This window comes from Triticum aestivum, chromosome 1B (assembly GCF_018294505.1).
Source record: "Triticum aestivum cultivar Chinese Spring chromosome 1B, IWGSC CS RefSeq v2.1, whole genome shotgun sequence".
NCBI lineage: Eukaryota > Viridiplantae > Streptophyta > Magnoliopsida > Poales > Poaceae > Triticum > Triticum aestivum.
The window spans coordinates 621,791,728-621,806,359 of NC_057795.1; the positions used below are offsets into that span (position 1 = coordinate 621,791,728).

The window sequence follows — 14,632 nt, forward strand, 5'->3', positions numbered from 1 at the left end:
TAGCAGTTGCTGCATTTTTCATTTACGAAATCTGGCAGATGGATGTCAAAACAAAGTTTCCTTGACGATTTCCGTGAGGAAAGGTTGTATATGATACAACCAGAAGGTTTTGTCAATCCTAAGGATGCTAAAAGGTATGCAAACTCCAGTGACCCTTCTATGGACTGGAGCAAGCATCTCAGAGTTGGAACATATGCTTTGATGAGGTGATCAAAGTTTTTGGGTTTATACAAAGTTTGCAAGAAACTTGTATTTACAAGAAAGTGAGTGGGAGCACTACAACATTTTTGATAAATATATGTGGATGACATATTGTTGATTAGAAATGATGTAGAATTTCTGGAAAGCATAAAGGGTTGTTTGAATGGAGTTTTTTAAAGGAAGACCTGTGTAAAACTGCTTACATGTTGGGTATCAAGATCTATAGAGATAGATCAAGACGCCTGATAAGACTTTCACAGAGCACATACCTTGACATGATCTTGAAGGAGTTCAAGATGGATCAGTCAAAGAAGGAGTTCTTGCCTGAGTTGTAAGGTGTGAAGTTAAGACTTGAAGCTCGACCACGGTAGAAGAAAGAGAAAGGACGAAATTCGTCCCCTATGCCTTAGCCATAGGCTCTATACGATATGCCATGTTGTGTACCGCGATGTGCCTTGCCACGTGTCTGGCAAGGGGGTATAAGAATGATCCAGGAGTGGATCATTGGACAGCGGTCAAAATTGTCCTTGGGAATAAGGAAATGTTTTCTCGGTTATGGAGGTGATGAAGAGTTCGGTGTAAAGGGTTACGTTGATGCAAGCTTTAACACCTATTCGGATGACTCTGAGTAGCAAGATGGATACGTATAGTGGAGCAACCATTTGGAATAGCTCCAAGTGGAGCACAGTAGCAACATCTACAATATGAAATAGAGATTTGCGAAGAACACACGGATCTGAATGTTGCAGACCCGTTAACTAAAACATCTCTCGTAAGCATAGCATGATCAAACCCTAGAACTCATTGAGTGTTAATCACATGGTGATGTGAACTAGATTATTGACTCTAGTAAACTCCTGGGTGTTAATCACATGGCAATGTGAACTAGATTGTTGACTCTAGTAAACTCTTGGGTGTTAGTCACATGGCGATGTGAACTATGAGTGTTGATCACATGGCGATGTGAACTAGATTATTGACTCTAGTGCAAGTGGGAGACTATTGGAAATATGCCCTAGAGGCAATAATAAAATGGTTATTATTATATTTTCTTGTTCATGATAATTGTCTATTGTTCATGCTATAATTGTATTGACCGGAAACTGTGATACATGTGTGAATACATAGACCACAACATGTCCCTAGTAAGGCTCTAGTTGACTAGCTCGTTGATCAATAGATGGTCATGGTTTCCTGGCCATGGACATTGGATGTCATTGATAACGGGATCACGTCATTGGGAGAATGATGTGATGGACAAGACCCAATCCTAAGCATAGCACAAGATCGTGTAGTTCGTTTGCTAGAGCTTTTCTAATGTCAAGTGTCATTTCCTTAGACCATGAGATTGTGCAAATCCCGGATACCGTAGGAGTGCTTTGGGTGTATCAAACGTCACAACGTAACTGGGTGGCTATAAGGGTGCACTACAGGTATCTCCAAAAGTGTCTGTTGGGTTGGCACGAATCGAGACTGGGATTTGTCACTCCGTATGATGGAGAGGTATGTTTGGGCCACTCGGTAATGCATCATCATAATGAGCTGAATGTGACTAAGGAGTTAGCCACGGGATCATGCGTTACGGAACGAGTACAGAGACTTGCCTGTAACGAGATTGAACAAGGTATAGGGGATACCGACGATCCAATCTCGGGCAAGTAACATACCGATAGACAAAGGGAATGGAATACGGGGTTGATTGAATCCCTGACATCGTGGTTCATCCGATGAGATCATCGTAGAACATGTGGGAGCCAACATGGGTATCTAGATCCCGTTGTTGGTTATTGGCCGAAGAACGTCTCAGTCATGTTTGCATGGTTCCCGAACCCATAGGGTCTACACACTTAAGGTTCGGTGACGCTAGAGTTGTTATGGGAAATAGTATGTGGTTACCGAAGGTTGTTCGGAGTCCCAAATGAGATCCGGACGTGATGAGGAACTCCGGAATGGTCCGGAGGTGAAGATCGATATATTGGATGAAGGGTATTGGAGTCCGAAATTGTTCCGGGGGTACGGGGTGACGACCAGTGTGTCCGAAAGAGGTTTCGGAGGCCCCGACAAGCGTTGGGGGCCTTATGGGCCAAGGGGAGGGGGCACATCAGTCCACTAAGGGGTTGTGCGCCCCTCCCACCCCATCTCACGTAACGTGGGAAGGTCGGGGCGCCTCCCCTAGGGCAGCCACCCTTCCTAGAGGTGGGGCGCCCAAACCCATCTAGGGTTTTCCCTGTGGCCGCCGCCCCTCCCCTAGGGAAACCCTAGGGCGCCTCCTCCTCCCCCTTCCCCCTATATATAGTGAGGGAGAGAGAGGGCAGCCGCACCCCTTCCCTTGGCGCAACCCTCTCCTCCTCCAACACCTCCTCCTCCTCCATAGTGCTTGGCGAAGCCCTGCCGGAGAACCACGAGCTCCACCACCACCACGCCGTCGTGCTACCGGAGCTTTCCCTCAACTTCTCCTCTCCCCTTGCTGGATCAAGAATGAGGAGACGTCCCCGGGTTGTTTGTGTGTTGAACACGGAGGCGCCGTCCGTTCGACGCTAGATCGGCTCTTCCGCGATTTGAATTGCCGCGAGTACGACTCCATCAACCACGTTCTTGTAACGCTTCCGCTTAGCGATCTTCAAGGGTATGCAGATGCACTCCCTCTCTCTCATTGCTAGCATCTCCTAGATTGATCTTGGTGACAAGTAGGAAAATTTTGAATTATTACTACGTTCCCCAACAATACCTGATCCTCAACGCTGGCGCCGCTCTTCGGGCAAGCCGCGACCTCCTCGACGATCCCATGCCATTTGTTGCACGCCCCTGGATGAGCCTCCAATGGTTCGCCATCACCTTCGCCCCGCGCTGCATCTAGACGCCTTTAAAGTAGGGGTCGACGAGCTTGCGCTCGTCAAACTCGGCCTTGATGCGCTCCTAGTACGTCTCGATGCTCTGGTTTGTACTGGTGGTCGGGTCGAGGCAGACGACTTTCCATGCTTCGGCGAGGCATTCCTGCTCCTTGGACGCCCACTTGATGCGCGGCTTGCCGGACCTGATCGCCCACTTCTTCTTGCACCTCCTCGACGGAACAGTCACCAGCTCCTCCTCCTCCTCCTCTTCGTCCTCCTCCTCTTGCTCCTCTGGCTCCTTCTCGCCGTAGACATAGCCGAGCTCGCCGTCCATGCCGCTGTTGAGATCCACCGTGTCGTTCGGGGTGGCGAACCCGGGGGACGCGGCGGCCGCGGCCGAGCCTGCCGCGATGATGTCATCCATGTCGGCGTCGGTCCCGTCGGTGTCACCGAGGTGCGAGAAGGGCAGCGCGCCACGGCGGAGAGGGGGCGTTGGGGAGGACGCGTAGGCCGGCGGCGAGTAGTTGTATGAAGGGTATTGCACGCCGGCAAAGGCGGGCGAGGGCGTGCGCTAGGCCGGGTGTCCATTGGTGAAGGTGACATTGGGGTTGAACCCACCATGCGCGTCCCCATCGGCGTAGCCCGGCGACGGCGTGCATCCCCATGCCTATGGCGATGGAGAGCCGACGCCTTGTTGGCTCCAGGGCGCGTACTAGGCGTGGCTGCCGGGTGGATTCATCATCCCCATGCGAGTCGCCTCAGCCTCGGCTTGGTCCGCCGAAGCCGCAGCCGCACGCGCCATCTTGTCATGGGCCTTCTAGGCGATTGCCCTGTTCCGCCGGTCGGCGGTGACAGCCTCCCGTCGCTGAACTTCCGCCCTCTACTCGGTGTTTGTCATGCCCGGTGGCTTGGACGGCGGCGCCCTCGGCTTCCTCTACTTCGGCTGGGCAACAGAGGCGGTTACGGTTGCCGCGGCGCGGGGGACGACGTACTTCTTTGGCGGCATGGCGGCCGGCTGGGAGGCGAGCGGGAGGGAGATTGGCGGGAGGAATGGAGAGAATGGGAGGGAAGTGAGGGAAAAGCGGGAAGAAACGGCGAGAAGAGGCGCTCGACTCGCCGACAGGACGGCCCCACGCCCCTTTTCGCTTGTGCCGGCGCCCCCAGAGCACCGGGTTCGGCTCGGGTTTGCCGGCACCAGTTTCGGCCTGAGCCGGCGAAAAATGGGCTATTGGCGACGCGACTGGGCCGATTTTTGGGTGCCGGCGCGGCAAAAACGCCTGGGGAAGGCCTGTTGGGGGCGCGGCTGGAGATGCTCTTAGTACGATGCTAGCTAGCCCCATGTGACTACAATGCAACGGCCGGCTAGCCAGCCAAATTTACAATGCTGCCCACGGCATTGTCTCTGTATTATTACGTTAAAGGACTGTTATATCTTCCAAACGTTCTGATTATAGGAATAGATCCTAACGATGTTCCATCCCTCCACGCACATGATTTTCAGCGATCGCTAATCTCATGTGCTCGTTGCATGTGGCATCTCCCGTGCCCAGAACAAAATCAAACGCCTCTGCTATAGAATACATGTATGTGAAGGTTAGAAAGCTCCTAATTAGGTGCATGCAAGAAAAAAACAAAATTGATGATGTCATCAGATTCTTTTCAAAAACTGAGAATTCAGAATGCTTTGTAGCTCAAACCGTCGTCCGGATTGAAAAGTTGTCTTCACATAAAAGATTTGTCGCGATGACACCTTTGAAACTAGATCTCATGTTGGTATGTTTCAACGACTTCTTTTTTCAGGTCAAAAGTTACCACATCTGGACTATGTAAACTTCTCGCCTACAGTATAGAACTTATCATGTTGTTTACAATGAAGTTATCAGGGTATGTTCAACTACTGTTTTTGCATGAGTCGAATGATACCACACGATTGATTTGTAAGTAGAATTATCAGGTATGCAATACCACCGTCTACTATCGATGTCGTGTCTGGGTCGGGTGAGGTCCACATGCCGACGCAGCATGGCTCGCTTATAAACAGAACTCTGCGGGTCGTGCCGAGCCAGGCGCATTTACGCGTGTCGAGCCGTGGTGTTTGTACACGAGTTATCAGCTGTGTTGTGCATATATTACCATGCTATTTACATAGAAGTTATGAAGTTACCGGGTGTGTATTTCATCTTTTTTCCTCGAGTCATAAAGTTACCGTGGCTCGTATGTGTATATTACCATGCTACTTACACACAAGTTATCGGAATATATTTCTCAACAACATTTTTCCATTAAAAAATGTTATTACGGTGTTTGTGTGTGAGTTATCATCTCTGTAATATGTATATTATCATGCTATTTATACATAAGTTAACTGTGTATGTATTTCAACAACTTTTTTCACCGGCTAGAAGTTATCATGGTGTCTTTGCCTAAGTTATCAAGTATGCGGTGAGTATATTACCATGTGATTTACACATAAGTTAGCACGTTTGTACGAGGTATGTGGTACATATATAACCACACTACTTACCCAGAACTTATGGGAGGTATAATTCAACAACTTTATACACTAGGTCGAAAGTTAGCATGGTGATTGTACATAACTCATCATGTCTGCACTGCGTATATTACCATTTAGTTTGCACAGAAGTTATCGAGAGTATGTTTTCAAACATTTTTCTCCGAGTCAAAAGTTATCATAGTGTTCATGTGTGAGTTATCAACTCTGCGGTGCGTAATTTACCATACTTATCAAGGGGTATGTTTCAACAACCTTCTCTTGTTGGGTCGAAAGTTACCATGATGTTGGTACTAAGTTATCGGGTGCACGGTGCGTATATTATCACGATAGTTACACAAAAATTACCGAGGGTATGTTTTCAACAAAAGAAAATCCAGGTCAAAAAAATTACCGCGGTGTTTGTATGTGTGTTATCAGGTTTGCGGTATGTAAGTCATCATTTTTTTTACATAGAAAACTACCGGAATATTCTCAAAACAAACCTTTTTTCTCGGGTGACACACGAGACAATGACTGGAGTTAAAATTCAATAGGAAGTGAAACATTTATTTCTCTAAAAATTGGTCATCAAATACAGGGCATTGTTCCTTAAAAAAACTTGCTCCACATGGTTCTTCCCATCGTCGAAAGCATTGTTATTTTCCCAACTTTCGTAAAGTATAAATACAAGCTAACCTACATCAAGAACATGAGAACTGCCTTAGCCTGATGGTATTGCACAAGTATATCACGCAGCAGGTTGTAACGTTCGGATTACATATATCGTACATTAAAACCATGGTATTTTATACCCGAGGACTAAATTACTGTAGTTTGTTGTGATACTTTTTTTTTCAAATACTTTGCTGTCAAACATAGCCATAATGTTGAATTTGCAGCGAACACTAATTAAAGAACACGCGTGCACGCACGTCGTCTGTGCACCGGCCACAAACTAAGTCATTAGCGTGGGTGGTGCGTACGTGCACGACTTTATAACCAATCAATGCTTTTAAATCGACGCACGACTTGATCATCAGCGCATAGTCAACGACGTGGCAACCACAACAGCAAGCTGCTTCCATTTTCTTCTTCCATGGAATTGATCATCACACGAGGTTGCAGATTGGTCATCCAGCTCCCGAAGAAACGCTGGGAACATCGCAATGGCAATGGCGCCACCACCGCACAAGCTCGCCACGATGGTCGGCTGGTCGGCCTCGGCGTTCGTCGCCGCCGTGCTTGCCCGCCTGATCCGCAAGGGCATCGCGCTGCTGGCCGAGCTCGACGAGACCGCGGTGGGCCACCTGCGCCGCCTCGAGGGTCTCCTCGCGCCCGTCTGGCGGGTGCTCGACGCGGCCGACGCCGGCGCCATCGATTCGAGCCAGCGCCCCATCCAGGACCTGCTCGACGCGGCCTGCTCCGCGGACGACGCCCTCGACGACCTCGAGTACGTGCTCCTTCATACCGAGGTGGGCGATCCCGGGTCGAACACCAGCACGCCGGCCTCGGTCGCCGGCGCCGGCGCCACCAGGAAACCGCGCAGCCCTATGAGGTTCTTTCTGTGCTTCAGCCCACCAAGAACCGCTTCATATACTGGCAGTGGCAGCTCCCTTTGGAAAAGCTCAAGCAAGAAGAGGAGCAGCGCCGTCAATGTCAATCTGGACGGACTAAGAGAAGCGTTTGAGGCGGTGGCTCAGGCCGCCTACAGGTGCACGTCCATGTACGAGCACGTCGTGCCGAGGAAGAACTACGCCACCATCGTCTCCGTAAAATCGCCGGGGGATGCCGTACGTGACAAGTACGACATCTTCGGCAGGGAGGCCCAGGTGGACCAGATCGTGAAGGCGGTGAGGCTCGGCGACGACCTGCGTTACCGCCTTGGCGTCGGCGTGCTCCCCGTCGTCGGCGCCGAGGGGGTAGGCAAGACGGCGCTCACCCAGCTCATCTTTCACCATGAGATCATCAAGGCCGAGTTCCCCGTGCGCATGTGGGCGCACGTCTCCGGCGAGCTCCTGCTGAGTAAGCAGCTCATGCTCCAGATGATCCATCCGGTGGTCACCGGAGATGCCGGCCATGACGTCCAAGACGCCAGGGAGCTTCTGCTGGCCCAGCTGGCCGGCAAGAGGTTCCTGCTCGTGCTCGACCACGTCACAGATGTCAGTGATGCCCAGTGGAGAGATCTGATGGAGGTGCTGCAACCAGCTGCTCGGAGGAGCTTGATCATGGTGACAACTCAATCCCAAGATGCCGCCGTAGCTGTAGGGACCATGCCCCCGCTGATCCTCGGCCCTATGGCATTCGATGACTACTGGAGGATGTTCAAGCATTTCGCATTTGGGGCTGCAGATGAAGCCGAAGAAGACTGCACTCCGCTGGTGGATGAATGGGACGACCTCGAAGAGGAAGAGGAGGAGCTATCACCCATGGAGCAAATCGCACACGAGATGGCCAAGAACATGGGCTGCGCACCGTTACCGGCACGGGCAATCGGGCGTTCACTGTACTTCCGGCGGGACGAAGAAGGCCACTGGAAAGATGTGTTGGCTGACAGCTTGTGGCAGCAGGGGGACATCGGCGGGGTCTCGCCGGCGCTCTGGCTGAGCTACCAGCACCTTGATCCCCGCCTCAAGCAGTGTTTCGCATACTGTGCGGTGTTTCCGGGTGACTATGTCTTCCGAAAGGAAGAACTCGAGCAGATGTGGGTAGGACATGGGTTCATATATTCCGATGATCCTGCGGCGACATTGGAGGACGTCGCCGGCGAGTTCTTCGACGAGCTTGTCGAACGATGCTTCTTCCAGCCCCTGGGAAGGAACAGATACATTATGCACAACACGATGCAGAAGCTAGCACGAGCAGTCTCAGGGAGCCAGTTTCACATGGTCACTGATAGCTCAGGAGAAGTGCCACAGGAAGTTCGTCACCTGACAATCACAACTAACAACCTGCTGAAGCTGAAGATGGATCTGGCATTGCAGCTCTCACATCCCTCCGATCACCATTTCCTCCAGCAGGTTCGCACGATCCTGTTCTTCGAAGATTTCGGCGATTCAGATGATTTCTTGGAAGTTTTAGTCGAGATTTTCTCGATCACAAAGAGTGTGAGGGTCCTCGGCTTATCGTCTGCAAACATTTCACTTCTGCCTGCTGAGATCGGCCTGCTCCGACACCTGCGGTATCTCAACGTGTCCAGGAACAGACTCACTGAACTTCCAGATACAATGTGCCAGCTCCACCTGCTGCAGGTCCTGGACGTCAAGTGCAACTCTCCTTATCTCCGTCCTCCCAATGGCATGACAAACTTGATTCATCTGAGGCATCTCCGTGCATGTGAGGCTCTCCTTTCGGCCATACCTGACATACAACTACTCTCAAATTTGCAAGAACTGGAGGCAATCTGCATCAAGAGTGGCGCGCACGCCAATGCCCTACGCCAAATGGTACAGCTCAAAGGCGCGCTTCGCGTTGCGAATCTCCACCGGAGCGATGCTAGTGGGTCCAAGAAGGGTATCCTGAAGGGAACAAAGCACCTGAACAAATTACAGCACCTGAATAAACTACACCTGTCATGGGCTAGCAGCAGCTCTATGCCCGGAAGCAACGAGGTTTCAGTTGATGAAGAGGTGCTTGAGTGCCTGCAACCACATGAGAACATAGAGATTCTGATGGTTTCGGGCTATGCAGGAATAAGGTCCCCACCATGGATGCTGAAGACCTCTTGCTCGCTGCCGAATGTGACATCCATGTGCCTGACAGACTGCCTGAACTGGGAGAGCCTGCCTTGCCTGCATGACATGCCTTGCCTCGAGGTTCTTGAGATCAAGAGGATGCACTCTGTTAACACGGTGGGCATTTCTCAACTATCAGACCAAGAACTGTTCCCGAAGCTCAAAAGGCTCATCATCGAAGACGCTTCGCATTTCACCGGATGGTCGACCGGCAACTCGACAAGACACATGTCATTCCCCTGCCTCTGCAAGCTGGAGATAAGAAACTGTCCCAGCCTGACGACCTTCCCAGACGTTCCCCTTTCACTCACCACCATGATCATTGAAAACGTTGGTCTCGAGCTGCTGCCGATGATTCACGACAAGCAGTCATCATCAGAAGACGCGATGTCGTCAACATCAGAGGACGGCGGTAGATGGACGTCACGGCTCACCACGTTACACATACACCGGTGCCACAAGCTGAGGTCCCTGGGATCCGGCCTTCTTCAGCAGCAGCACCTCCTGCGGTCTCTCGAGGCTCTGTCGATCAAGAGCTGCGATGACGTCGCCTGCGATCTTCCCGACGGTTTCAAGGATCTCACCGCGCTGAGGGACCTCTCGCTGTACGACTGCCCGAAGCTGCTCGTCGACAAGTTCCACGCGTCGCTGCGGACGCTGGAGATCAGCGAGTGCTTCGTCGCGCGGGGCGGGTGGGTGGACGAGTACCCTTTCCTCTTCTCGGTGTGGGTGCTGAAGATCAGCGGCTGCCCGCACGTGAGCTCCGGTCATGGCGGCAAGGTTGCTGAGCCTCTGGACTGGCTGAGCTCCATGTTCAACGTGTACAGCCTTCAGTTGGAGAACACGTCGTTTGTGAGCCTGAACATGTTTGACAAGCTCCATTCTCTTGAGACACTCGAGATCGACGGGAGCCGCGGCGCGTTCTTCGACGGTTCCTGGGAGTTTGAGTGGCTGGAGAAGCTGCACACCCTGAGCATCAGAAGCTGCGGTGAACTGAGTGAGCTGCCGGAGAACCTGTACACTCTGCCTGCGCTGGAAGAGCTGTGCGTGGACAACTGTCCGGCTATTCAGGCACTGCCGGCGAACGGCTTGCCGGCGTCGCTGAAGAGGCTCTCCATATCCAAGTGCAGTCCGGAGCTGATCCAGAGGTGTCTTGAGGACGAACTTGATAGGCCCAAGATTGCCAAGGTTGGTGTTGTTTACATTGATGGACAAAATATTGCTGCTCGGCAGGAATAGCGCGACATTTTTGTTCCCCTGTATATGCATATGTAGACATTATCTAATTGATTAAGATACTCCCTCCCTTCGGAAATACTTGTCATCAAAATGAATAAAAGAGGATATATTTAGATGTATTTTAGTTCTAGATGCATCTTTTTTTGTCCATTTTGATGACAAGTATTTTCGGACGGAGGAAGTACTTATCAAATCATCCATCTGAATCGTATGAAACCTATATTATACTGCTCCTTAATGTTGGCTTAGAGCGATTGAAATGACATTGGTACCTGCAATTCAACTCTGCTCCTTTACTGTACTACATCCCCACCAACCAACGCTGCCGCTGGCCGTCGCCGCGGTGGCGGCGGGCCCACTCGCCGCGGAAGGTGCCGGGAGGGAGGCTCGCGGGGGCGCGTGACGGGGGCGCTGCGTGGAGGTCGCGGTTGCCGTCGTGCGGCGGCGCTGGACGGTCGCGGCCTTGGTCCCTGCTGGCGGGCGAGGGGCATGGGCGGCGCGGTGGAGGCGCGGTGCTGACGCTACGCGATGTGCGGGGAGGCCGGATCTCGTTCCGCGTTTTGCGGCATGCTCGATCTGCCCGTCCCTCGCTGTGTCTGGCGTGCAAGGATGCGGCTAGGCCGTCGGGTTACTGCTCCTGGCAGGGGGGAGGTGCAGGGGGCGGGAGGTGCCTCTCGGCGCGCGCGGTCGTTGCGGCGCTCGGCGGGAGACTGCAGGTGGCGCGGTGGCTGCGCTCAGTGGAGTTTACCCTTTTTTTTTTGAGTGGTAGCGGAGTTTACTGTCCGCTGTTTTTTTTTTCTTAGAAATACCCCGCCACTTTTATTAAATGTTCATAGGCACACCGCACACGAGCGGGGTACCGAGGATTACCTAGCCAAATGTGTCTACCTACATTCAAATTACATGCAAATTTGACGAGGTTGTGAGCCTCAAAATTATGGTTTCTAGACTCATGAACATAAAGCAAAACTGTTACAATGACTTGTTATTTCATGAACGATAGCAGCATGAGCTCCTCCCGTGCCCTTATTAATATCATTCACCACTGTCAAGCAGTCTGATGCCACCTTTAGCCTCTTCTCGAGAAGATCATCCGCCAATGCCAACGCTTTCCTGCACCCATAAGTTTTCAGAATAGTTGGATCTCTAATCCCATTGTATACCACCACGGAGGATCCAAGATATGTTCCAGTGTGGTCGCGACACACAGCCGCTACTGCACCTCCTCTTTTGTTACGCGCCAACGCACCGTCGACGTTGATTTTAACTACCCCCTCCACCGAAGGTAACCATTGCCGAGGAGCACTCTGCCGGCTCCCCGTTCCAGGATTTTGCCTCGCCACTTGTGAGGGAACATGATCCAGTTCAGCAATGTAGCGATCAACGAAAGCTGAAGTTTGCCCGGGCGATTGGAATACTCCTTCATGAATGGCTTGTCTCCGTGCATACCAAATCGACCAAAGGGTTACCACCATCCTCGCAAACGTGTTCTGGTCAAAATCCTCATTTAGCTGGAAAAGCCAGTTCTTTGCTCGAGGCTCCTCGTTTTCCGCCATCTTAGACACCAGGACGGGATCAGCCAGCGCCCAGGTGCACCTAGCGTGAGTGCAAGCTGGCAGTGCATGGAGCCATGAATCTGCTACCCCGCACAAAGGACACGCATCCCTGGTGGACATGTTTCTTCTGTTGAGAACATCCGTTGTCGGCAGCGAGTGGCGAGCCAAACGCCATAGAAACACACGCGGCTTCGATGGGACTTCCAGGTTCCATAAATTCATCCAATCTTTTTCCTCCTTCTCGCTGCTAGATGAGCCACTTCTCCCTTCGAGCCAATTCTCTCTTGTAATCTTTGTTTGTACCATGAACTTATATGTTGAGCTCACCGCGAATCGCCCCTTCCTATCCGGATGCCACGCCCAAAACTCATCAATGTTCCTGGTGCATACCGGAATCTTCAATATTGCCTCTGCATCCGTAGGCAGGAAAACAGTTGTGATCAATGCCGCGTTGCATGATGTCGTCGCGGGCTCGAGCAGTTCTGAGACCATCTCCGGTGGGTTTTGAACCCGAGAAACAATAGGGCCCAGGGATGCTTTTTTGGGGAATCCAATTGTGCTCCCAAATATTCGTGCTCTGCCCATTGCCGATCCTTCGAATTATTCCTTGTTTGAGGATATCTCTCCCTTCAAGCAAAGCTCTCCAAATTTGTGACCGCCGTGATCCCATCTCAGCACTAAGAAAAGTGGTGTTACGAAAATATGAGGCTTTGAGTATTCTTGCACTCAATGAAGTAGGATCATTTAGCACCCTCCACGCCTGACGTGCTAGGAGTGCCAAGTTAAAAAGTTCCAGGTCCCTAAAACCCATTCCACCTAGGTATTTAGGCCTTGTCATCACCTCCCAAGATACCCATGCCGGTTTTCTTCCTCCCTGCTTGCATCCCCCCCAGAACTTGCGAATGATAGAATTAATGTGGTTGCACAGTCCTCTGGGCAGTTTGAAACATGACATTAAATAGACGGGAATTGCTTGTGCTACTGATTTAATTAGAACCTTTTTGCCTCCTACTGACAAACACTTACCCATCCACCCTTTTACTTTATCCCATACCCGATCACTCAAGTGTTTGAAGGTACCCATCTTTGAGTGACCCACGTCAGTTGGCATTCCAAGGTATCTATCACTCAATGATTCATTTGGCACTTGTAGACAACCTTTCACTGCATCTCTAACAATTTGTGGGCACCCCTTACTAAAGAATATCGATGATTTATCTCTGTTAATTCTCTGACCCGAGGCCCTGCAATATGTATCCAATCAGTGGCGGAGCCAGTGTTGAACCATTGGGTTCAGATGAACCCAATGAAAATCGCTACCTACGTGCATGTCATGTGGGACATATAAGGCCTGACCCCAATAAAAAATTAAGCTTGACCCCATTAAGCTGCTAACGCTACATGATTAGACAAATAAAAGGCCCAAAAGCCCAGGCATCTTCGTTACTAGTACTAGGTCAATACATGTATACCGAGGAATACACGGACGGCAGCCGCACGCCTCGTCGCTTTCCAACTCGCCTCGCCTCTCTCTTCGTCGTCTCGCCAGTTTTCGTTAGGCCGTCGCTTCGGTCCTCATCTCGACACCGACGCCAGTTTTCGTTAGGCCGACAAATAACATAGAAGTGCTCAACTGCAGTCTAATTCGAGGCAGTAATATCACCTCCACATATCTTCCCTCTGAACGTTCTACCCAATCTAAATCTAATAGCCCAGTACGGGAACTTTTTGCCCTAATTTTCTAATTTTTATTTTCATGGACTTTCATTGATGCAGGCTATGGAAAGATATTTTTCAAATAAGAGAAGTCGATCACCTGATCCAGATAATGATGCGGGGACATCGAGGTCATCCGTCAGATGTAAGCAAACTGCATCAAATGTCACTGCTAGTAGTCTCCCAAAGCTTCCTATCGACAAAGAGATTAATTTAGATGAATTGCCCTACGATCCGGCTGATCGGAAGAGAATTTCGGAGTACACAAGAAATCCTAAGAAGCAAGATGAGATTAGGCGATGATATTTAACAAGGGGACCTTACAGGCCGCCGTCTACTTTTGTTTATCCATACAGGACATTGGAGATACTCCACCAAGATTTAATCCAGACTGGTTTAAAGATTATGGCCATTAGCTTGAGTATAGTGACAAGGTGCATAAGGCCTTTTGTTTGTGTTGTTATCTTTTCAGAGATAATAATGAGGAACAAGCTGGGAGTGATGCATTTGGAATTAATGGTTGGAACGGTTGGAACAAGAAAAATAGGTTGGATACCCATGAGGGTAAAGGTAATGTTAATAGCTTTCATAACGTAGCAGTAAAATGGTATGATGCTTTGATGAATCAAGATCAATCAATTCTGGTAGCTCTCGATAAGCAAACTGATCTTACAAAAAAGCAAAATCGAATTCGGCTTAATGCTTCAATTGATTCTGTTAGATACTTGTTGCATCAAGGCTTAGCTTTCCGAGGCCATGACGAAACTGAAGAGTCAAAAAATAAGGGAAACTTTCGGGAGTTGGTAAAAACTTTGGCGAATCAAAATGATGATATACGGAAGGCAGTTCTTGAGAATGCTCCAT

The 14,632-nt window shown here is 50.5% G+C and overlaps 1 protein-coding gene across 1 annotated transcript; it reads left to right on the forward strand.

Moving 5' to 3' along the window:
- Window positions 1–6,578: 6,578 nt before the first annotated feature.
- Window positions 6,579–11,459, forward strand: LOC123143043 (putative disease resistance protein RGA1). The gene has a single exon (XM_044561814.1). The coding sequence runs from the start codon at window positions 6,693–6,695 to the stop codon at window positions 10,494–10,496; it is 3,804 nt and encodes a 1,267-aa protein (XP_044417749.1). The 5' UTR covers window positions 6,579–6,692; the 3' UTR covers window positions 10,497–11,459.
- The last annotated feature ends 3,173 nt before the right edge of the window (window positions 11,460–14,632 follow it).